The sequence below is a fragment of the Protopterus annectens genome, chromosome 3.part1 (genome assembly GCF_019279795.1).
Source record: "Protopterus annectens isolate FY-2018-M chromosome 3.part1, PAN1.0, whole genome shotgun sequence".
In the NCBI taxonomy this organism is placed as follows: Eukaryota; Metazoa; Chordata; order Ceratodontiformes; family Protopteridae; genus Protopterus; species Protopterus annectens.
In genome coordinates, this window is record NC_056732.1 from 1408297257 (window position 1) to 1408320477 (window position 23221).

Sequence of the window (23221 nt, forward strand, 5' to 3'; positions counted from 1 at the left end):
TTCCTTCAGGACTTTAGATTCAGTCATTTTTGTTATGCTTAACACTTTTTCAGCTGACTCAAAATGTGGGAAAAGACAAAAATAAAAGGAAGTCAGCAATAAAACAAGTTACAGTAATAAAAGAAAAAAAAATTAAATTAAATTGCTTCACATTACTATTTTGAGTACTCCAGTTGTACACTACTCTTGCCATTTGTCTAATAAACTGCAGGCAATGTAATAAGTAGGACAGAATGTCACACTACAGTACCAACAAGTCGGAGTCCCTTTTATCTGACCAAGCAGAGTTTGTGGGCCTATCCAGAACAAGGCACAATGAAAATCCCCCCCCCCCCCCAGCCACTATACCTCAGTATCCGGAGAGTCCAGCTCTTCATCTGGTTTTGCAGTATATACATCATTCCTCAGATCTTCAATTGCTTTCTTCATAACCTTCAACTCACTAGGGTGAGGGGTTGCCCTGCGTTGGAGACCCTAAAGAACAAAGGGCTATACGTTAACATTGCACATGCATATGTCAACGCACATATTTCCATACAAAATCTGAGCTGTAAATACTCAAACACAGAAAGGATATGATTCAAGACATTTTTCACAAACTAATTAACAAATCCAAAAGAAAATGTTCTTGTTCAATACACACTCAAACCAAATACGGTTAAGACAAAGATGAGATCAAAGTGTACATAAAACGGTGACGATAAAAGTTTTTTTCAGAAACACAGTATGGAAACTTACACAGAGGGAATCAATGTAAGGTTTTGGTTGCTGTACCCATATTCATTCCAGTTTACCTTCCTAACTCCATAAACACAACTGCAAGAAACTAAGTTGATAAAACCATTAAGGCTGAAAGTAATAAACACAGAAATATCATGCTAGAGTTTTTGGCTTAAACTGGTTCTGGGTCTTTGGAGCAGATCATGGAGGAAATAAGTACATTCTACTGAAATTAGTAGTATTACAACTTAACAGCATGCCACGCAAAAGTAAATGTGGTATAGAATCCTGTCGTGATACATATTTGTAAAACCTGAGTTGCCAACAAGAGAACCAAGTGCAAAGTTTGAAAAAAAAAATGCTGCACCACACATGGGGTGAAGTAAAAGTAACAAACTAAACAAGCAAAAAATAAAAAAGATGCACCACACTGGTAACCACGAAAAACTCTGCTTTATTCGGACACAATGGTAGACCAAGCACTAGTGCAAAGTTTAACAGGAGACGCATGTTGCACATTCACAAACAATATGGGTAATGTCACTGAGGCTCTACAGCTAAAAAAAACAGCCTCAAAGGGCAACTAACTGAAATGCAATGGCAGTTTTCTTCTGGAAGATAGCAAATGCTGGATGTGTGGTTGGGGAAGAGAGGCAACCGGGAACATATTTTCTGGGATGGTAATGACTTGGCAAATTTTTAAATTTCTCTACAGAACATCGACAGAAATTTTGGGGAACAAGCGGCTGTTGCTAAAGACAAAAATTCTTTGACACTGGGTTATAGGACCTGAACTGCCTAGACATGAGGCCTTACTAATATTATAATTACTGGCTGCTAAAAAAGCTATTACTAGAAAAAAGAAATCAAAATATATTCCCAAGTAAAGTAAGTTCTAGATACGGCAACAAAGGTAAAATAACTGTAGGTGGGCTCTTTAAGAATGTGATGGAACAAACTTCATAGAAATAAATATCTGAAGGAAAAGGAAGAGTAAGGTTTAAGGGAAAGGAGAAAGTGAGCAACTTAAGTAGGGCTGGAGTGAATGAAAAATGTACGGATACTACATAGCAACAATTGAAATTAGAAGTTATGTACTCACCATAACGTTCCATCTGAGTAGGTGTATTCATTTGTCTGCAACCTGTGGGGTTATGGATCCGATATCGGATCCGAACCGGCATAGTTTTCCAGCTATGGATCCAAGCTCTCAGCTCCTCCCCTCACCCACAATGCCCTGCTCTACCCTCATGACCTCAGATCGAGTTTGCCAAAGCAACAATACCCTCAAAAGGGTAACAAGAAATATGCAGGAAACTGAAAGGCCAGGGGGATAGGAGGGCGGGATGGTTGCAGACAAATGAATACACCTACTCAGATGGAACGTTATGGTGAGTACATAACTTCTAAATCTGAAGTAGGATATTCATTTGTCTGCAACCTGTGGGACAGAGTCCCCAGCTACCTGAATCTTGGGCGCCATCATGGAAGGATATTCCGAGCACCGGAGCCAAAGGATGCTCTACCCTAGATGCAAGATCCAACTTATAGTGAGAAATAAATGTATGAGATGAAGCCCGTGAAGCTGCTACACAAATATCATCTAGAGGAATCCTAGCCTTGAAGGCTGCTCAGGTAGATACTGACCTTGTTGAATTTGCATGAACACCCTCCGCTGCTTGCCTTCCTGACGCTTGATAAGCCAATACAATGCACTGTGAAATCCAGCGGGACAGAGAAACTTTGGAAATTGGCTTGCCCAAATTGAATTTTGCAAAGGAAATAAACAGCTGGTCGGATTGCCTATGACCAGCTGTCCTGTTGAGATAAAATCTTAGTTGCCTGTGAACATCTAGTGAGTGTAGCCTATATTCACCTTTGTTTTCATACTTAGGGAAGAAAACAGGGAGGTTAATGGATTGATTGATGTTTGCTTCAGAAGCGATTTTAGGAAGGAAGGACGGGTTGGTCCTGAGGGAGACACGGTCCGGATAAAAAACCAAGTAAGGAGGTTTAGCTGATAAAGCTTGAAGTTCAGAAACTCTCTTGGCTGACGTAATGGCTACCAAAAAGGCTGTCTTGTAAGACAAGAATTTGAGGTCCACTGTAGCCGCAGGCTCGAAAGGGGGAGCGGTCAAGGCCTGTAGGACCAAAGAAAGGTCCCAAGGAGGAACTGCTTGCTTTATAGGGGCCTGAGAAGGAAAGTACCCTTAAGAAAAGTTTTGCACAATTTGGCTGACATAAGAGGATTAGACTCTTGACCAATGTGATAGTGAGAAATTGCCGCCAGTTGAACTTTGACTGTGGAACTGCTGGCACCATCATTAAAGAGAGAGGTTAGAAAATCAAGCACTACGGGAGAGGAACTGTGAAGGGATCTAGGCCTTGCCGCTCCGCCCACACAGAGAAACGTTTCCATTTGCTTCGGTAAACCTTTCTAGTGGATGGTTTATGAGCCGCCACCAAAATAGCCTTTACCGGTGAAGAAATACCGGAGTCCTTATCAAGAGTGGAACTGGAGCAGCCAAGCGGTCAGCTTCAGGCTGTCCAGGTTCGGAGGAGGAATGCAGGATGGATGGGATATCAGATCCGGAATGGGATCTAGAATCCAAGGAGGATTCACCGAGTGAGACCTTAGGAAGGGGAACCAGATCTGTCGAGGCCAGAACGGAGCAATGAGAATCATTCTGCAACCCACCCGAGAGGCTTTCTGAAGAACTTGCAGCATCAGAGGCAAGGGTGGATAGGCATACAGAAGACCGGGTGGCCAAGCATGCACCAGAGCGTCTCTTGGGGTACCTCCGGGAGGAGGTATTAGAGCGAAAAAACTGTCGCACTTGGTGTTTGAGGGAGAAGCAAAAAGATCGCATGAAGGGGTTCCCCACCGTGCGAATATGCGTTCCGCTACTTGACAATTGAGAGACCACTCGTAAGGTGTCAGAATGGTGCGACTGAGCTTGTCCGCTAGGATGTTGGACCGACCCGGAATGTGCGTTGCTATGAGAAAGCGATTGGTTGAGATTGCCCATTCCCAAACTCTCATGGCCTCTCGACAAAGAGGGTAAGACCTTGTTCCCCCTTGCTTGTTGATGTACCAGACAACAGACATATTGTCCGATTGAATCGCAATTGTTCCCAAGGGAAGAAAGTCCTGAAGTGCTAGCAACGCTAAGAGCACTGCTCTCATCTCTAGAACATTGATATGCAGTAAGGTCTCTGAATCGTTCCACGTGCCTTGGACTGTCCGGCCCAAAGTGCCCCCACCCGAGGCGGAGGCGTCCATGGTCACCGTGGCGAGAGGGGAGAAGCACAAAATGGGCGACCCTCGTGGAGATCCGGGAGTGGAGCCACCACAAGAGGGACCGCTTGCAAGCCTTGCTGATCGCTATGGGATGATGCATGGGAGAGCAAGGTATGACCACTGTACTATAACCGTCCACTGTAGATTGCGCATTTTGAGCCTGGCAAGAGGAAGAAGTGCTATCGAAGCCATGGACCCTAGAGCCCTCAGGACCAACTCCGCTGGAACAGAACATGAATGGAGAATGGCCCGCACCTGGAGCTGCAGATTTAGAACTCTGTCCGCAGTGAGGAAGGCTCGTAAACTCCTTGTGTCTAGTCTGGCCCCTATGAAATCTAAGAGCTGAGTGGGTGCCAGGTTGGACTTGTTTGTATTTATTGTGATGCCCAGAAATGGAGCAAGATGGAGAAAGGAGTCTCACGAGAGAAGTAGATGCCTTGTTGGGGCGGTAAGGAGCCAGTCGTCCAGGTAGGGAAAGACCTGCAGCCCCTGAAGCCTCAGGTGGGCCGCTACCACTGCTAGTACTTTGGTAAACACCCTGGGGGCTGTGGTGAGACCAAAGGGAAGGACCCGGAACTGGTAGTGACTGGCTCCCAGCCGGAAGCGGAGAAACCTCCTGGAGCGTCTGTCCATTAGGATGTGGTAGTACGCGTCCTTGAGATCTATTGAGCACATCCAGTGGCCTTCTCCCAGAAGGGGGAGAATAGATTGTAGAGTGACCATTCGGAATTTTTCTTTGGGGACTGCCAGATTCAAGAGAGAGAGGTCCAGGATTGGTCTTAGTTCCCCCATCTTTTTTGGCACTAAAAAGAACCTGGAGTAGAACCCTGATCCGATCTGGTCTGGGGGAACGGGCTGGATGGCTCTTTTCTCTAGCAGATGGACAATTTCTGCCAAAGCGGCCTCCCTTTGACCGGGTGGTACGTCTGGGAGGGACTTCATCTTTGGAAGGTGAAGGAAAGGAATGCGATATCCCCTGGATATGATTTGGAGAACCCAGCGGTCCGATGTTATGGACTCCCATGCCGCTAGGTGCCCCGAACGTCCCCGACTGCCTCCAGAGTAGAGCAGTCGGGCAACCCTCAGGGTTGCTGCGCGGGCCGTTCAGAGAAAGGTTCCCTGGACCCGAAGTTTCTGGGAGCCCCTCTGCCTCTAGGGCGGCGTCCTCCCTGTCCTCCTCTGCCACGGAAGGACTGGTTGTCCGGAGCAGGCTGGGACTGCTGCGACTTCGAACCACATCTTCTTCTGACCCTTTTGGTTCCTAGAATAGGGCCTCTGGGGTGCAGAGAACCGGATTCCGACGGCAGACAGCGTCTCTCCGTCCTTCTCCCTCTGGGTCAACGTCTGAACGGTCTTGCCAAACAGAGCAGAACCATCAAAGGGGCGTTAAAGACGCCTTGAAGGGCTCAGAAAAATCGCAGTGGCGGAGCCAGGCCTGACGTCTAGTGACCAGTCCTGTCCCCGCAGCTCTAGCGGCGCCCTCCGTAGCATGGGAGAGTAGCCGCATAGAAGTATTTGTGACTGACCTAAGAGTGGCCATTTTGGTGGAGTGCAGAGCTCTGTCCTCCTCCGAAATGGACTCAGGGGGGGATGCAGCGTACTCCTTAATAAGGTCTCGCTGCATCCGAATAACATGTGCCAAATAGTTCAGCGCCCTTACCGAGAAGGTCGCCGAACTGAACATCCGCTTCCCCAAGCGGTCCATCATCCGAGACTCCTTGCTCGGTGGGTGGACTGAGGGACTCTCCTGAGCCAGTTCCCTCTTTGTGGCCGCCGCCATCAACATGGCATCTACAGGAGGCCCCTTACTCCAATGGGTCCTGTCAGAAGGCGGGCTAAGGATTTTATCAGGTCTTTTGGGAATTGGCTCCACGGTGTCCGGTTCCTTCCACGCCCTGGTGGTAATAAGGTCCACCAGGGGTCGGCAGGGGAGACACCCAAGAGGTAGACGGGCCCGTTTGAATGCCTCCAAGAACACGGACTCGTCCGAGGAAGACTTGGGGCAGACCACCCCCTGATACGGAGCATTTCCATGATGTCTCCGAAGGAGACATCCTCGGGGTGACCGTGGGGAGCCTTCCCTTCCTCCAAGTCCGTGTCTTCAGTGAGAGACTCAGGGAGTCAATGTGCCTCCTTTTGCGTATGCTTGCGAGCGGCCTCCTCTGGGGGCTGTCAGAGGAGTCCTCGCAAGCAGCACTTTGCTCCATGGGAGCAACTTGGGGCACAGAAACGGGCTGTCCCAGGGGCCGGATGGTGGAAGCCTGGCCCAGTGCAGAGGGAGCGCGGGACGGAGCCGAAGCAAGTGCCGGGGGTCCGGAGACCCTCAACAGAGCCCTCTCCACTACATCAAAAGCCGAAGGGGAGCCGACCTCGACCAAAGGATCCGACAATCGGCTCCCCCTCGGATCCGAAGAGTGGATCGGAGCCGGCGCCGAAGCACTCGGATCCGAAGGGACAGTGCGCTCCGACACAGACGGCGCCGAAGGAGCACTGATCCCCCCGGATCCGAAGCTCGGATCCAGGCTCCGAGAGATCGGGTCCGACGCACTCGAGGGCATGGTCGGATCCGAAGTACCAAGTACTATCGGCTCCGACCTCCCCCCGGCTCCGAAGCTGCTCGGCTCCAGTTGCTCCGAACCCGGGAAGCGGGTCGGAGAAGGAGCAATAGGCTTGAAAAAGGGTGTTGAGCTCCCCCCCGGAGGGGGGGGAGGCAAGAGCACTCCCATCTGCATCTGGGCCTGGATGAACCTTCGCATCATCCGGTCCAGATCAGCATCCGAAAGGCTATGGGTAGATCTCGACGAGGCTACCGAGGTAGGCCTGGAATGCCTCCTCGATAGCCTCGACGGAGATCGGGTCTCCTCCTCCTCAGGACCCGGTGAGAAGCACACAGGTGACCGGAGCCGAGAAGGAGGAGACCGCCCCAACAAGGAAGCCGGGGGAGAAGCCCGCTTGGCTGGCGGGGCCGAAACAGAGGTCTCGGCCCGCCGCTTGTGGTGCTTCTCCCTCCGGTCCTTTTTAGATGCATCCCTCTCCTGTCCTGGAAGCGGGAGTTTGAGTCCCAGGAGCAGGAGGGGGTGCTACAGGGGGAACAGCTGCAGCCGCAGGAGTCCCCGAAGGAGCGGGGGTCGGAGCCGAGTCCGGCGGTAAAAGACCCGCCAAGACCAGCTTGGACCTCCGCTCCCTCAGTGCCCTGGGGTTGAACCCTGCACAAATGGAACAACCAGATGTGAGGTGTTCAACCCCAAGACACTTAACACACCGAGTGTGGCCATCAGCCGGTGAGAGCTTATGGCCACACTCGGAGCATTTGGAAAATATAGACTTAGGCTGTTCAGCCATAATCTATAACAACCCAAAGTTACTGGAAAGTAACTTAAACAAAAAATAAAGCACACAGGCCTACACACACACTCTACGTACAGCGAGGGGAGGGAATAAAAATTATTACTGTAACTTAAAATACAGTTAAAAACAGTCTATATAAACGGGAAACCTACTACTTCACACAAAAATTATTAAAGAAAGAACAAATTCTCTAATTTTAACAAGAAAAAATCCACTTAGCTGAGAGCTATGAAATCCACATCTAGTTACCAGCGCGGCAAACAAGATCTGAGGTCATGAGGGTAGAGCAGGGCATTGTGGGTGAGGGGAGGAGCTGAGAGCTTGGATCCATAGCTGGAAAACTATGCCGGTTCGGATCCGATATCGGATCCATAACCCCACAGGTTGCAGACAAATGAATATCCTACTTCAGATCTAATGCTAAGGTTTGTTTTCTATTAGTGTACACAAATTCATATTGCAGATTATTAAAGGATCACATTTTAAAGATGTTCAAACAGTGAAGTACAAGAGCAAGGAAAAAATTCAATACAAAAGCCAATACAGGTTCATTTTAATGACAAAAAAAAAAAAAAAAAAAAAAAAATGAAAGTCATGTACTTACTATAATGACAGATCTGTGCTGCCTGCCTCCATCCATTCTTCAGTGGATGGGTCTTCAGATCCATCATCGGCCACTCTACACTGTAGGATCCACAGCTCAGGCCCCTTTCCCCATACTCCCTTCCTATCTTCAACATAACCTCAGATTAAGTTTGCCTGCAATCCCTGGAGAGAACAGAACACACTGATAGATATCAATCCTGAAACATCCACAATCACTGAAAAAGTGCTGCTTTGGAGTTAAAGGCGTGCAAGGCATTAATCGGGGCAGACCATAGTGTTATACCAGAAACCAAGGGAATTATCTTCCATAAAATGGAAGATGGAAGGAGAACGGGAAGTTGATGAAAGATGGAAGCATACAACATAGACATATCACTGTTGTAAGTACATAACTTCCACATCTGATGTTGTCTCTTCCATTCATTTGGCAATGGACAGGACTGAGGCACCAGCTGCTTAGTCTTTGGCAGTGGTCTCATGGAAGGATATTCCAGAGAATGGTTGAACCAAATGCTATTCCTGGAGAACAAATCCAGTTTATGAGAAATAAACGTGATAAAAATGGAACAAGTGGTGGCCCCACACATGTCATCAACAGATGCCTTGGAAACCAAAGTTGAGAACTGAATGAGCTCTAATTAGTCTAGACAGTGTCATTTCTTTATAAACATGAAAAATATAGTCAGATAACCATCTAGCTAAGGATATGTTTGAAACTCTTTGGCCCCTCTAATCTTTAGAAAAGCAGACAAGTAGTAGTTATCCTCCTGAAGGATTCGGTACAATGGAGGTAAAAATAAAGTTGGCTATGTACAGCCAAGCAAGTGAAGCATATATTCCTCTTTATTGGAAAGTTAAGATGGAAGACCAGTAGATGGATGCATTGGTTTAGTGAGGGCCCTCAGAAGCTACCCTGGGGACAAAGGATGGACTGGTTCTGAGGGTCACCCTATGTTTGTGAGAAATTATATAAGGGAGCTTTACTGGACAGGGCCTGTAGCTCCAGTACTCTCCATGCTGAAGTTATTGCCACTAGAAAATTTGTTTTCAAAGTCAAAAATCTGATGTCCACCCTGGTGGCAGGGTCAATGGGTGGCTGTGTCAAGGCCTATCCCAAGGAGGAATAGGGTCCTTAAAGGGAGGGGTCTAAGGAGAAAGGTGCCCCTCATTAAAGCTTTGGAAAGTCTAAGATGCTAAGGTAGCATGATCTTCTCCAACATGAAAATTGGAAACAGCTGATAACTGGACCTTAACTGTAGAGTAACTGCCCAAAGCCTGGAAAATAGATGCTAGAAAGTCTGAGTACAGGGAGAGGGACTGAAATGATGCAGATTCCTCTGAGAGGCCCAAACAGAAAACCTCTTCCACTTACTTTTGTGAATTTTACTAACAGATAGTTTCTGGGAAGATGTAGAATTTGTATTACAGCGGGAGAGCGCCTGGACTGAGTAGCCATCATTGGAAGTGGAGAATGAATGTCCAGATAAGGTGCTCTACAAGGGTGAAGCAGAACACCTGAATTGCGTTCCAGCAGCACCCAGGGGGCGGGGGGGGGGTGAACCAAAGGAGGTCAGAGAAATCTGCAGGAACTTTGGAATCAGAGGCGTAGGGAGGGAAGGCATATATAGGATTGGGGGGGGGGGGGGGCAAAAAGTGTGTCAGAGCATCTCTTGGAATATGCAGAACTGGTGTTGTGGGAAGAGCCACAAAGATCGCAGCACAGCCAGCTCCATCAACGAAAAATCTGTTCTACCACTGTCGGGATGACAGACCACTTCTGAGGTAGGACAGACCTTTTCAACCTGTCCTTCAGAATTACTGGACATCCCCAATAAATACACGGTTACCAGAAAGCAATCGGAAGATATCACCCACTTCCACACACACATATTGCTTCTCAACGTACCAAATGGGAACATGTTTCCCCTTGTTTGTTAATGTACCAAAGTACTGACATGTTTCCCACATAGACAGACATTATTCCTAGCGGGAGGATACCCTGGAAGGCCTGCAATGCTAGATCTGTCCACATCTCTAAACAATGATGTAGAGACTGGCTTTGGAAGGAGACCATGTGCCCTGGACCATCTTTACCATATAATGCCCCCCCACCTGCAAGCTTGGAAGTGTCCATGGTTACAGTGGCCATTCTTAGGGAAATAAACAGACGGCCTTGAGATACACTGGGAGACTGAATCCACTACATTCTGTGTCTTACAACTGTTTGCTGAATGAATCCAAAAATCCATGGCTTGGTACCTGACGGACCACTGCACTGCAAGTGTCCACTATGCAACTCTTACATTATATCTGGCTACAGGGACAAGAGTGATTGGTTCTCCAGCTTTTGGGATCAACGGTGGACTCCATCTGGCTGGTAGTATTGCACAGGACATAATGTTCAGTGCCTGGTTTTACAGGGTGGATAACCTGTTGTCTGGCAGCTTTGCTATCCTGGTTGTTTTATCTAGATGGGCACCTATGAATTCCAACATCTGAACCAGGAGAAACAGAGATTTGTCCAGATTTATTGCAATACCCAAATGGCAGCAAAGATGGAGTAGATATAGTCTAGCCCAAATGAGAAGAGACCTTGTAGGAGCAGTATTGAGAGAGCTGTCTAGATACAAGAACCCCTAGAACCCATGCAGTCTGAGGTGAGCTGTGACCATTGCCTACACTTGGTGAACACCAGGGGGCTGTGGTGAGACCAAAGGGCAGGGGCTCTGAACTGAAAGTGTCTGACTTCTAGCTGGAAGTGGGAAACCTTCTGGACTACCTGTTCTTCATAATGTGGTAGAATGCATCTTGAAGGTCTGTTGAGCACATCCAGTTATCCTTCCTCAGACCATCTAGAACTCTGTGTGTTTGACATATTGTCTGAGATGACTGAGGTCCAAAAATTGGCCTGAGGTACCCATTCTTTGGCACCAAAAAATAAGTTCCAAATTCATGTTGGGATGACTCGCTTGACTAACAGCTTTTTTGAACCTCTACATCAGCTGTCTTTCTTTGAGAGGGTGGCATGTTGGTGAATTTCTTTGCTGAAGGAAAGAAGTAAAGAAATGGAATGGAGTAGCCACTGGTTATAATCTTTTGCAGCTAGATATCTTCGACTGTGTATGTTTAGGACTCTAGGTGAAGAGACAAGCACCCGCTGACTGCTTCCACAGCACAGCAACTAGGCTGATTAAGATATCTTGGAGAATGGACCCCTGAAGCCTTGATACTGCAGGCCTTCTATGCCTGAGAATTCACTCGTCTGCCATGGGGGGTAGGGGGGTATCTATCTCCAGAAGTGTCCAAGGAAATCCTTGAGACTTCCTGAAAGTACAGTTTTGTACCTACCATAATTGTAGATGTTCGAGTGCTAATACAGCTGCAGTAATCACAGATGGGTTTTCAGCAGTCAGGCGGTCCCTCGGTCGGCCGAATTCCAAAGTCTTGGTCCGGCGTCGGTTGTCGTCGCTTACTCTTCTGACGTCAGGAAGGCCAGAGTATATAAGACACAGCCAACGCCATGTTCTTCAGTCTTTCTTGCCCCAGATGTCAGGTGCCCCCAAAAGGAAGGCAATACATAAATAAAGCTAATCCACAAATGCAAGCAAATAAAACATAGCAGGATAACCCAGTCAGGAGGTATGAAGAGGTTTTTAGGCCCCATGGCCTTACCAAGAGGGGAAGGAGGGTGGGAAACCTGTACTGCAGCTGTATTAGCACTCAAACATCTACATTTATGGTAGGTACAAAACTGTACTATGTTCATCGTGCATACAGCTGCAGTAATCACAGATGGGTAGAGTCCCAAAGCTATGCATAGGGTGGTAGGTACCAAGAGGAACTGGGTTGAGCCAGAATGCCCTGCAAAACAGCAGTGGCAAAGCCTGCTCTTGTTCTGGAATATAAGGGCAGATGGTAGTGTTTTGTGAAGGTATGTACAGAACTCCAAGTGGCTGCCTCCAAGATATCCTTAGTAGGCACACCTCTGAGGAAGGCTGTAGAGGTGGCTGTGGCCCTGGTGGAGTGAGATCTGATACTAGTAGGGACAGGTTTCCCATGGTGGGAGTAACAAAAACTTATGCAGTGGCCAATCCACTTGGAAATGGTCTGTTTGGTAACTGGTTTCCCTGGAGCCCCTACTGCATAGGACACAAAAAGTTGGTCTGATTTCCTGAAGGACTTTGTTCTGTCCAAATAGTAACGTAGCTGCCTATGGATGTCTAAAGAGTGAAGCAACCTTTCCCCTTTGTTTTGAGGGTTAGGATAAAAGGTAGGAAGGTGTATGGCTTGGTTTAAGGCTACCCTAGATACCACTTTAGGCATAAAGGATGGGTTGGTACAAAGGGAGACCCTGTCCTGATGGAAGATGAGGAAGGGCTGCACCGCCATGAGGGCCTGTAGTTCAGAAACCCTACGAGCTGAAGTGATGGCCAGAAGGAAAGCTGTTTTCCAGGACAAAAATTGTAGATCTGTTGAAGCAGCAGGTCCAAAGGGAGGCAATGTTAATTTTTCTTGTATGTAATTAAGGTCCCAGGTTGGAATTGGTTGTTTCCTTGGAGATCTTATATTCTTAGCCCCTCTGAGGAACTGACGTAAGAGTGGGTGTGAGAATAAAGGAGGGTCCGTGTTGAATTCTGCAGAAATGGCTGAGGCGTGTATTTTGATCGAAGAAAATGAAAGTCCACTGCTCAGTAGTTCAGCTAGGTACTGTAACACCTGAGGCAAGTTCAATTTTCTAGGGTCCTGCCCTCTTTTCTCATTCCAACAGCAAAACCGCTTCCATTTTGCGGAGTAAGCTTTTCTAGTAAATGGTCTTCTGGCCTCCAAAATGACATCCTGCACCTCCTTGGAGAGTAGAGTTTGATGTGGTGTTAAGGAATTTTCCATGCAGCGAGGTTGAGTGTTTTCAGCTGGCTGTGAAGGGTTTTGTAGTTGTTCTGCGTCAGTAGAAGTGGTATTAGAGGCAGGGACCAGGGAGGAGTATGTGTTAGACTCCTCAGGAGTGGATACCAGTTTTGCCTTGGCCAGTCTGGAGCAATCAGTATCATCCTTGGATTGTCTGTTCTTGCTTTCAAATGTACCTTGGGCAGAAGAGGTAGAGGTGGGAATGCATAAACTGTCCATGTTGTCCAACTGAATGAAAGGGCGTCCACTTTCCAGGCCTTTGGATGGTAGGTCCTTGAACAAAACCTTTTCAATTGATGGTTTTTGTGGGAGGCAAAAAGATCTATATCTGGCCTCCCCCACGCTTGGACTATCTCCGTAAACACCTGTGGATGAATCTTCCATTCGTGTGGATCTGTCATATTTCTGCTCAGAGTGTCTGCCAGAGTGTTTTCCATCCCTGGCAAGTACTGTGCTTGAAGTTCTATTTGTCTTTCCAGAGCCAAGTTCCAAAGAGTCATGGCTAGTCTGCACAAGGGGTATGAGTGAGTTCCTCCTTGTTTGTTTATGTACCACATTACTGTGGTGTTGTCTGTTCTTATGAGCAATTGCCCTGGATGTAGAAAGTCCTTGAAAGCTGTAATTGCATGAATTACTGCCAGCATTTCTTTTTGATTGATGTGAAGGTGCTTTTCCTCTTGGGCCCATCTGCCCTGAATGCACCTGTCCTTCATGTGCGCCCCCCATGCGTAATCTCAGGCGTCTGTGGTTATGACTTGGCTTGCTTGAGGCTTGCAGAATGGGAGGCCTGTGTTTACTTGACATGCTTGGGCCCACCATAAGAATTCCTTTTGTAGACAGGGAATTATTGGAATAATTGCTTCCAAGCTGTGACTGTGTTGAGACCATAGATTTTTTAGGTACCATTGAAGTTTCCTCATATGCAGCTTTGCACACGGGATTAGAAGAATGCAAGATGCCATGAATCCCAGAGTCTGCAGGATTTTTCTTGCAGTAAGCCTGGTACTTTTTGCTAGTATTTTGAAGCACTGAGATAATTGCCCTTGTTTTTCTGGCGAAAGGTATGCCATCTGGGTGTTTGTGTCCAAGCTGGCACCCAGGAAGGTTATTTTCTGAGAAGGTGTTAGCTTTGATTTCTCCTTGTTGATGGTGTATCCCAGAGAAAGCAGTAACCGTGTCACATATGCCAGATGTTCCAGAAGTATGTGTTTGCTGTCCGCTTGGATCAGGCAGTCGTCCAGATAAGGGTAAATTTGTATCCCTTGCAGTCTGCAATATGCAATCACTGACGCCAGGCACTTGGTGAATACACTCTGGGCGCAGTAGATAAGCCAAAGGGCAATGCAGAGAATTGATAGTGGATTGAACCTGCAAGAAATCTGAGGTATCTTCTGCAGCTTTGTCTGATTGGGACATGCAGGTATGCCTCCTTGAGGTCCAATGTTACCAGCCAAAACTCCTTGCCCAGCATGGGAAGAAGTTGCTGTAGTGTGAGCATCTTGAATTTTGGTACGAGTAGAAATGTGTTTAGTATGGATAGGTCCAGAATGGGTCTCCAGTCGGTTCCTTTTCTTGGTACCAGGAAAAGTCTTGAATAAAAACCTTGACCTTGTTGGTGGGTAGGTACCTTTTGTATAGCCCTCATGTTTAGGAGCTTTGAAATTTGCATTTGTGCCTCTACCCTTTGATTTTGTGGTAGGTTTGGCATGCCTCTCCTTTTTGGAAGAGTGTGAAATTGAAATTTGTAGCCTCTGTTTATAATGTCCAGAATCCATTTGTCTGTTGTGACAATATGCCAATTGCTTGCAAATAATGCTAGTTTCCCTCCCAAAGGTGCTGCCAGTTGAGATTTGCTTGGCATGTAAATGAGGGAGTCATTGAGTTTGCTTTCTGTATTGCTGTGCACTGTCTTCACCACCTCTTGGTGCTGGAGATTGCCATTGTCTGCCTCTATATGACCCTTGTGATTGTCCTCTGCCCCTTCCGCGTCTGTATCTGCCTCTTTGGGGCTTGTCAGTGGCTGGAAAGGACCAGTTTTTTGATGGCCAATTCCTGCTGAATCGTGGTGGCTGAACCTGTAAGAAAGCTTTGACAGTTTGCATAGATTTGGCTTTCTCTTCCATTTTCCGTAATATATCCTCAGCATTAGTACCAAAAAGAACATCCCTTTGTAAAGGTGCATCAAGAAGTTTTGCTTTCACATGATCAGGCAGATTTTGTTCTCTAAGCCAGGCATGTCTGCGAATGACTGATCCTGTTGCAGCCGCTCTACTGGAGGCCTCTAGGGCATCATAACCACATTGTAAAGTGCGTTTACCCACTTGTTCTGCACTATGCATCATATCCTGTAACTCTTTTAAATCTGGTTGTTCAGGTTGAGACATTTTGTTTAATTGTGATAACAGGAACTGCTGATATTTAATCATATGAAACTGGCAATTTAAGGCCCTCATGGCTAGGGTGGCCGAGGTATAAACCTTCTTACCCCACCTTTCTAGAGATCTAGATTCCCTTTCTGCAGGAAGTGGATTCTTGGCAGTGGAGGCCTTTATTCCCTTAGGGCCTTGTGAAATGGTTTCAGGGTCAGCATTATGGCCTTTGTAGAGAAATTGGTGAGAACTGGGTACTCTGTAATATCTATCAGGCTTAACTGGTGCAGGAGGCAGTGAATCAGGATTAAAACAAGCCTCCGAATAGACATCATCCAGTACCTCCAAAACAGGGGGGATAGCCAGAGGTCTGTGCTGAGGTAACCAAAGAAATTCCCTAAGTCTTTTCTTGGAATCTGAAAAGTCTTGGCCTTCCCAATGGAAGTGTTCCCTCAAGGTGTGCAAGGTTTCCCCAAAAGAAAAATCCTCAGGGGGGGATACAGACGGAATAGACTGCTCTGCATCCGAGTCCTCAAAGGGGGAATAAGAGTGTTCCTCAACATCAGAATGCTCTGATAAAATGGATCCCTGATCAGAAGAAGGGGATTCTTCCTCCACTCTGGGTCTCTTGTCAGGAGGGGGCTGAGAACCTCTGATAAGAGTTATTAGATCCTCAGCCATTTTAAGCATCTGCTTCTTAGGCATGGGTCCAGGAGATGGGCCTTGTGCAGCAGGCCTAGCTGGATGCCTGGCTGCTTTGGATTTAGTGAAGGCCTTAATAGAAAAGGAGGATGAAGGCCTAAATACACCATGGGTGAAAGTAGATCTGTCCACATGAGTAGGCTCGGCATAAGCTGGAGCTTCGGTTGTAGTCTGGGAAAGGGCCGATGACCCAGTGGTCTCAGGTACAGAAGACGCCGCCGAAGGAGTGTCGTCGGTAGTCAGGGACTGCAAAGGCGTCTCACTGAGAACCGGACCACGTGGAGCCTGTTTCGGCATGGTGTCGGTGGAGACCGCGGGCCTCGCATGTCGGTCCTTTTACTTGCGTTTTTTGGATAAAACGGTTGTCGGAGTGTCCGACGACATTTTATAGTCAAAAGCTTTACCAAAAAAGTGTTGGGCGAACTCCGTCCGACGCTTGATAGTGCGTTTATTGAAGGTAGCGCAAAAGCGACAGCCCGAGACGTCGTGGTCTGGGCCCAAACAAGGTATGCAAAGGGAATGGAAATCCTTATGCGGTATTTGCTTCCCACAAGAAATACAATTATTAACTTTTTCTGACATCGGTCTGAGGCAAGAAAAGATTCCCCAACGGGGTACTTAGCTTTAATGAAGACTTTGGTTCCAAATATTTTCGTAATTCAGGAGCTGGCCGACCGGCACTTGCGAACTGCTTCTGCTTCGGGCACCGCGCAGCAAAAAAGACTGAAGAACATGGCGTCGGCTGTGTCTTATATACTCTGGCCTTCCTGACGTCAGAAGAGTAAGCGACGACAACCGACGCCGGACCAAGACTTTGGAATTCGGCCGACCGAGGGACCGCCTGACGGCTGAAAACCCATCTGTGATTACTGCAGCTGTATGCACGATGAACATCCACAGCTTCTTACTCCCTTCTGGATTGCAGAGAAAGAACTCTTGGGGGGGGGGGGGGCATTCTTCTATGGCAGAAAGGGTTTTTCAGTCTTACTCACTTCCAGAGATAATCTTCTTGACATTTGGTCTGAAGAGAGTTGAACCATCAAAAGGGGCATTCAAAAAAGACATCCTGAAAGACTTTGCAAAGTTGCACAAGCCCATCCAAGCATGTCTCCCTATGGTAATGCCTGTACCTGCAGCTGTCGAAACACCCTGCCACATTTGAGATCAGACACATGGAAGCGTTTGACAAGGACTGTAAAGTAGCCAGCTGTGAGTCTACAGTTTTTCCTGTCCTCTGTAGACACAGACCCAGAGACAGATTTGGACAGCTCCTTAGTCAAATCTCTCTGAAATCCTGTCATGTATGCATATAATTCAGAACCCTCAAAGTAAAGGAAGCTGTGGTATAACGTGCCTTCCCAAACCTGTCCAATGAGCTACACTCCCTGTTAAAGAGATGGACAGATGAGCTTTCTTTGTTCAACTACTTTTTGGTGTTTGTTGCTACTACCATGGCATCCACCACTGGGCCTCTGTTCCAATGCTGGTGATCCTTTGGTGCAACAAGAAACTGATCAGTTTTACACAGAATAGGTTCTGCCACATATGCCTCCTTCCATGCCCACCAAGTGATTAAATCTATCTCATCAGTAGCTAATCAGGATCCAAAGCCTTCAAGAAATACTAGATCCTCTTGCCAGGGGAGTTTTGGATGACCAACTGCCTTGCTGTCTCAAGAGACTGAGGATTTCCCCAACTGAGACATCTGCAACTCTTGATCTACGGCACCAATTCCCAGTCATCGAAATCTGTATCATCTTCACCGAGACACTCTTGGGGGGGGGGGGGGGGGTTTGACATGTTTCCTCTTGCATGTAGGTTTCTGAGGGATGTCTATGGTAGGATACTCCAGAAATGACTCAAAAGACTGAGTAGGATCCTGAATGCCATCTAGAGGCTCAGGGGAACCAGATGTCCCAATGGGATAAGAGGACCAGGATCAGGACCCAATGCCTTTAGTTAGCAGACGGGTGGCGCAGAGAAGCTAAAGGAAGTCTGCTTACCAAAAATGGAGAGAGCTCTCTCAACTGCCTCAAAGGCAGAAGCTGAGAGGGAACCCAACAATGCCTCCAGTAGGAGCAGAAGTTTCCAAATTGGGCTGGTCTCAGGAGCCGATCAGACTATGCTCAGATGCCAACACTGGAGCAGAGCTATCTAGTGCCAAGGCTCCAAATGTAAGGGAAGACACTGAATTTCACAGTTGATCCCAGATTCCTCCACCCCCGACCTGTGACAACGCTTTGGCTCAGCTATCCATTTGGATCAAAGATGCTAAGAAAGTACAGTTGTGTATACTTAACATAAATGTAGATGTTCGAGTGTATTCACTGTTGCAGTCATCACATTTGGGTTATCTACTTGCAGCAGCCCTCAGTCGGTCTGATTAACAAAGTCTTGGGTCTTGCATCGGTTGCTCTCTCTTCTTCCGTGATGTCAGGTCGTCAGGGGTATAAAACATGCAGCCGATGCCATTACATCAGTTTTTCTTGCCCCAGATGTCAGGTGCCCCCCTAGTGGGAAGCAACTAAATCTATAAATATGTAAGGTTATACCTCCAACAAAAAAGCAAATACACCAAAAAGCTTTTAAGCATAGTAAAGGAGAGTAGAGGCATAGCCAAAAGAAGTAAGGGGGCTGGAGGGAGGGTAACCAGGGATGCAACAGTGAATACACTCGAACATCTACATTTATGCTAAGTGTACACAACTGTACTATGTTCTTAGTGTTTACTGTTGCAGTCATCACATTTGGGTAGATTTCCAAAGCTAAGGATGGGAGGAGGAATTTATATACCATTAGGACCAGCAATAAGGCCCTACAAGACTGCAATGGCAAAGCCAGCTCTGGATTTAGAGAAAACTGGCAGATGGTAATGCTTGGTGAAAGTATGTACAGAACTCCAGGTAGCAGCTTCTAGGATGTCCTTGGTAGGGACGCCTCTGAGAAAGGCTGTAGAGGTAGATGCAGCCCTGGTAGAGTGGGGTCTGATCCCCTGTGGAATAGATTTTCCATGGTGCTTATAGCAGAAATGAATGCAATGGCCTATCCATTTAGAAACAGTTTGCTTTGAGATGGCATTCCCCTCTGCCCCTGCAGCAAATGCCACCAGCAGTTGTTCAGATTTCCTTTGAGGTTTTGTCCTGTCCAAGTAGAATCTAAGTTGTCTGTGCACATCTAAGGAGTGCAGTATCCGTTCCCCTTTGTTCTGTGGATTAGGAAAGAATGTTGGCAGATGAATGGACTGATTAAGGGCCACACTGGACACCACCTTGGGCATGAAAGAGGGATTGGTCCTGAGGGACACCCTGTCCGCATGAAAGATGATGAAAGGCTCCACTGCCAAACGGCCTGTAATTCAGATACCCTTCTTGCTGAAGAGATTGCTAAAAGGAAAGCTGTTTTCCAAGAAAGGAATTCTAAATCTGCAGTAGCAGCTGGCTTGAAAGAAGGAAGAGTGAGTTTCTCCAATACAAAGTTAAGGTCCCAGGCTGGAGTTGGAGCTCTCCTGGGTGGTCTTAAATTTTTGGCCCCTCTGAGGAACTGCTTGAGCAGTGGATGAGGGAAGAGGGGTGGTTCTGTGTTATAATGAGGTGAAATGGCTGCGGCGTGAATTTTGATAGAGAAGAAAGACAGGCCCTTATGAAGCATCTCAGTTAAGTGTTGTAAAATCTGAGGTAAATTGGGCACTGCTGTGCTCATCCCTTGAGATTGGTTCCAGGCACAGAATCTTTTCCCTTTTTCAGCATAAGATTTCCTAGTACTAGGCCTCCTTGCCTCTAAGATGATATCCATCACTTGTTTACTGAGGGATGGTAAAGGAAAGAATAGGTAATTAGACAGGCTGCTAGGTTCAGTGTTTGAAGTGGAGGGTGCAGAATCTGGTTCTCCTGCTGAAACAACAGGGTAGGAGACCGAGGCAGGTGTCATGGGGCCATCAGTGAGACACTGCGCAAGAGGGGGTACCAGTGTTGGCATGGTCAGTCTGGTGCAATAAAAATCATCTTTGGTTTGTCTTGTTTGATCTTTAGCACTACTTTGAAGAGCAGAGGCAGAGGAGGAAAGGCATAAACTGATAGGTTTTTCCAGCTGAAGGACAAAGCATCCACATTCCAGGCTTGTTTGTGGGGAGTCCTTGTGCAAAATTTGTCCAATTGATAGTTCATGGGGGAGGCAAACAGGTCTATATCTGGGCTCCCTCATTTGTCTGTCAACATGATGAAAATCCTTGGCTCCAGTTTCCACTCGTGTGGGTCCACGAGGTTTCTGCTTAGTCCGTCTGCCAGTGTATTAAGTTTTCATGGCAGGAATTGAGCTTGTAGATGCACTTGGTAGCTCAAGGCTGTGTTCCACAATTCCATGGCTAGTCTACAGAGGGGGGTAAGAATGTGTACCCTCCCCCCGCTTGTTTATTTACCACATAACAGTGGTGTTTTCTATCTTTACCATTAACTGTCCTGGAAGAATGTGGTCCTTGAAGGCCCGTCAGAGCATTCTGTACAGCTAACATTTCTTTTTGATTGATATGCAGGTGCATTTGACTTGGGTTCCATTTGCCCTGAATGCACTTCCCTGCCAGGTGAGCCCCCCACGCATAGTCTGATGCGTATGATAGGGTTTGGGTGGCAGGGGGTAGTATGAAAGGTAGTCTCTTGTTTTGGTGGCAGGCCTCTGCCCACCAAAGGAACTCTAGGCGTAGGCAAGGTATGATAGGAATCATTGCTTCTAGATCCTGAGAATGTTGACACCATAGTTTTTTTAGATACCATTGTAGTTTTCTCATATGCAGTTTTGCATATGGAATTAGAAGAATGCAGGAGGCCATGAACCCCAAGGCTTGTAGTATTTGCCTTGTAGCTAGCAGGGTTTTTGTGGCCACTTGAAGTGGGTAGTCAAATGAATTTGTTTCTCTGGCGTGAGGAAAGCCATCTGGGAAGTTGTATTCAAGCTTGCTCCCAGGAATGTAATCTGTTGACAGGGTACCAGGTGTGATTTCTTTTCGTTTATGGTGTAGCCCAGACAAGTTTGCATCCTTTGTACAAAGGCCAGATGATTCAAAAGTATGTCCTGGCTTTCTGCTTTAATTAGACAACCGTCCAGGTATGGGTATATTTGAATATTTCTTTGCCTGCAAAATGATATGACTGGAGCTAGGCACTTTGTGAATACCCTGAGCACAGTAGATAAGCCAAAAGGCAGTGCAGAGAACTGATAGTGCTTGTAGCCTGCTTTGAAGCGTAGGTATCTTCTGCAAGATTCCCTGATTGGGATGTGCCGCTATGCTTCCTTTAAATCTAGTGTTGCCAGTCAGGCATCTTTGCCTAGCATAGGAAGCAACTGGTGAAGAGTCAGCAATTTGAATTTTAGAATCACCAAAAAGGTGTTTAGAGTAGACAGGTCCAGGATAGGACACCATGAATCGTCTTTTCTGGCTACCATGAAACGTCTGGAGTAAAAACCTTGTCCCTTTTCCTATTCTGGTACCAACTGAATAGCCCCTATGCATGAGAGAGAAAGTACCTACTTTTGGGCCTCTGGCCCACTGATTTGGGGGTAGATCTGGCCACCCGCTTGGTGTTGGTAAGTGTGGAAGTGAAATCTGTATCCTTGGGATACTATATTTAAAACCCATTTGCCCTAGGTAATGAGTTCCCAGTTCTTTGCACAAAGAGAAATCTTTCCCCCCAAAGGGGCGGTCAGTTGAGAAGTGCTTGGAAGTTTTAAAAAGAAGTCATTGAGACAGTTTATCATGGGGGGAGTTTTATTACTCCCAGATTTGGAAGAAGAGGCCCCCCACTGCTTAGAACTGTGCGTACCCTGGAACTGAAGCATGGGAGCTCTGCTGGATCTGGGTTTGGACTGAGAAGGTCTGGAAGAGGCAGGAAAGGATCAATTCTTGGAAGGCCAATGCCTACTAAACCTTGGAGATTGTACTTGTAAGAAATCTTTAACAGTTTGCATAGATTTAGCTTTTTCCTCCATCTTTTTAAGAAAGTATAGTTGTGTACTTATCACAGATGTAGATGTTCGAGTGTATTCACTGTTGCAGTCATTACAATTGGGTTATCCTGCTAGCAGGCTACCCGCAGTCGGCCTGAATTGCAAAGTCTAGGTCCGGCGTCGGTTGCTGTCGCCTCCTCCCTGACGTCAGTGCACAAGGGGTATAAAAGATGCAGCCGATGCCATTTTCTTCAGTTTGTCTTGCCCCAGATGTCAGGTGCCCCCAAAAGGGTAGGCTAAAAATATGTCAATAAAGCATGCATGCACCAAGGTAAATTTTTCCTTCATCTACAAGCAAATACACCACATAGGTTGTATAGAATAGAGAAGTACAGATAAGTTCCAGCAAAGATAAGGGGGATGGTGGGAGGGTAACTTGGACTGCAACAGTGAATACACTAACATCTACATTCATGGTAAGTACACAACTGTACTATGTTCATCGTGTTTCACTGTTGCAGTCATTACAATTGGGTTGAATCCCAAAGCTAAGGTTGGGAGGCTAGAGCTAAATAGGATTAGGAGCGGCTATGAGGATCTGCAGAACTGCAGTGGCAAAGCCTGCCCTGGATTTAGAGTAGAGTGGTAAGTGATGGTGCTTTGCAAAAGTGTGCACTGATCTCCTGGTTGCAGCCTCTAAAATGTCTTTGGTTGGTACTCCTCTGAGGAAGGCTGCTGAAGTGGCTGCTGCTCTGATTGAATGTGGCCCAATGCCCTTAGGCACTGATTTGCCATGTTGTGAATAGCACAAACGAATGCAGTGGCCTATCCACTTTGAAATAGTCTGCTTTGAGTTGGCCCTTCCTTGTGATCCTGCAGCATATGCCACTAGTAATTGCTCAGTCTTTCTGAAAGCTTTGGTTCTGTCCAAGAAGAAGCGCAGCTGTCTGTGTATGTCCAAAGAATGCAGAAGTCTCTCACCCTTATTCTGCGGGTTTGGGTAAAAGGTAGGCAAATTAATAGTTTGGTTAAGGGTCACAATGGACACTACCTTAGGCAAAAATGTCGGGTTTGTCCTCAGAGAAACCCTATCTGGATGGAAAATGATAAAAGGTTCCACAGCCATGAGTGCCTGTGGCTCTGAGACTCGTCTTGCAGAGGTTATTGCTAGGAGCAAAGCTGTTTTCCATGATAAAAAATTTATATCAGCTGTAGCGGCTGGCTCAAAAGCAGGCAGGGTGAGTTTTTCCAAGACATAATTGAGATTCCATGCAGGTATTGTCCTTAAGTTTTTGGCTCCTCTGAGGTACTGCCTTAATAGAGGATGAGAAAA

At 46.9% G+C, this 23221-nt stretch overlaps 1 protein-coding gene across 15 annotated transcripts in view; it reads right to left on the reverse strand.

Annotated features, from left to right (window-relative positions):
• The window catches only part of SCRIB (scribble planar cell polarity protein), a 2800411-nt gene that overhangs the window by 2370075 nt on the left and 407115 nt on the right, over positions 1–23221 (reverse strand). For all 15 annotated transcript variants that reach the window (XM_044067477.1, XM_044067487.1, XM_044067486.1 and 12 more), the window contains exon 9: positions 349–474. In XM_044067477.1, coding sequence (XP_043923412.1) covers positions 349–474 — 126 coding nt within the window. The remainder of the gene's footprint in view (positions 1–348; positions 475–23221) is intronic.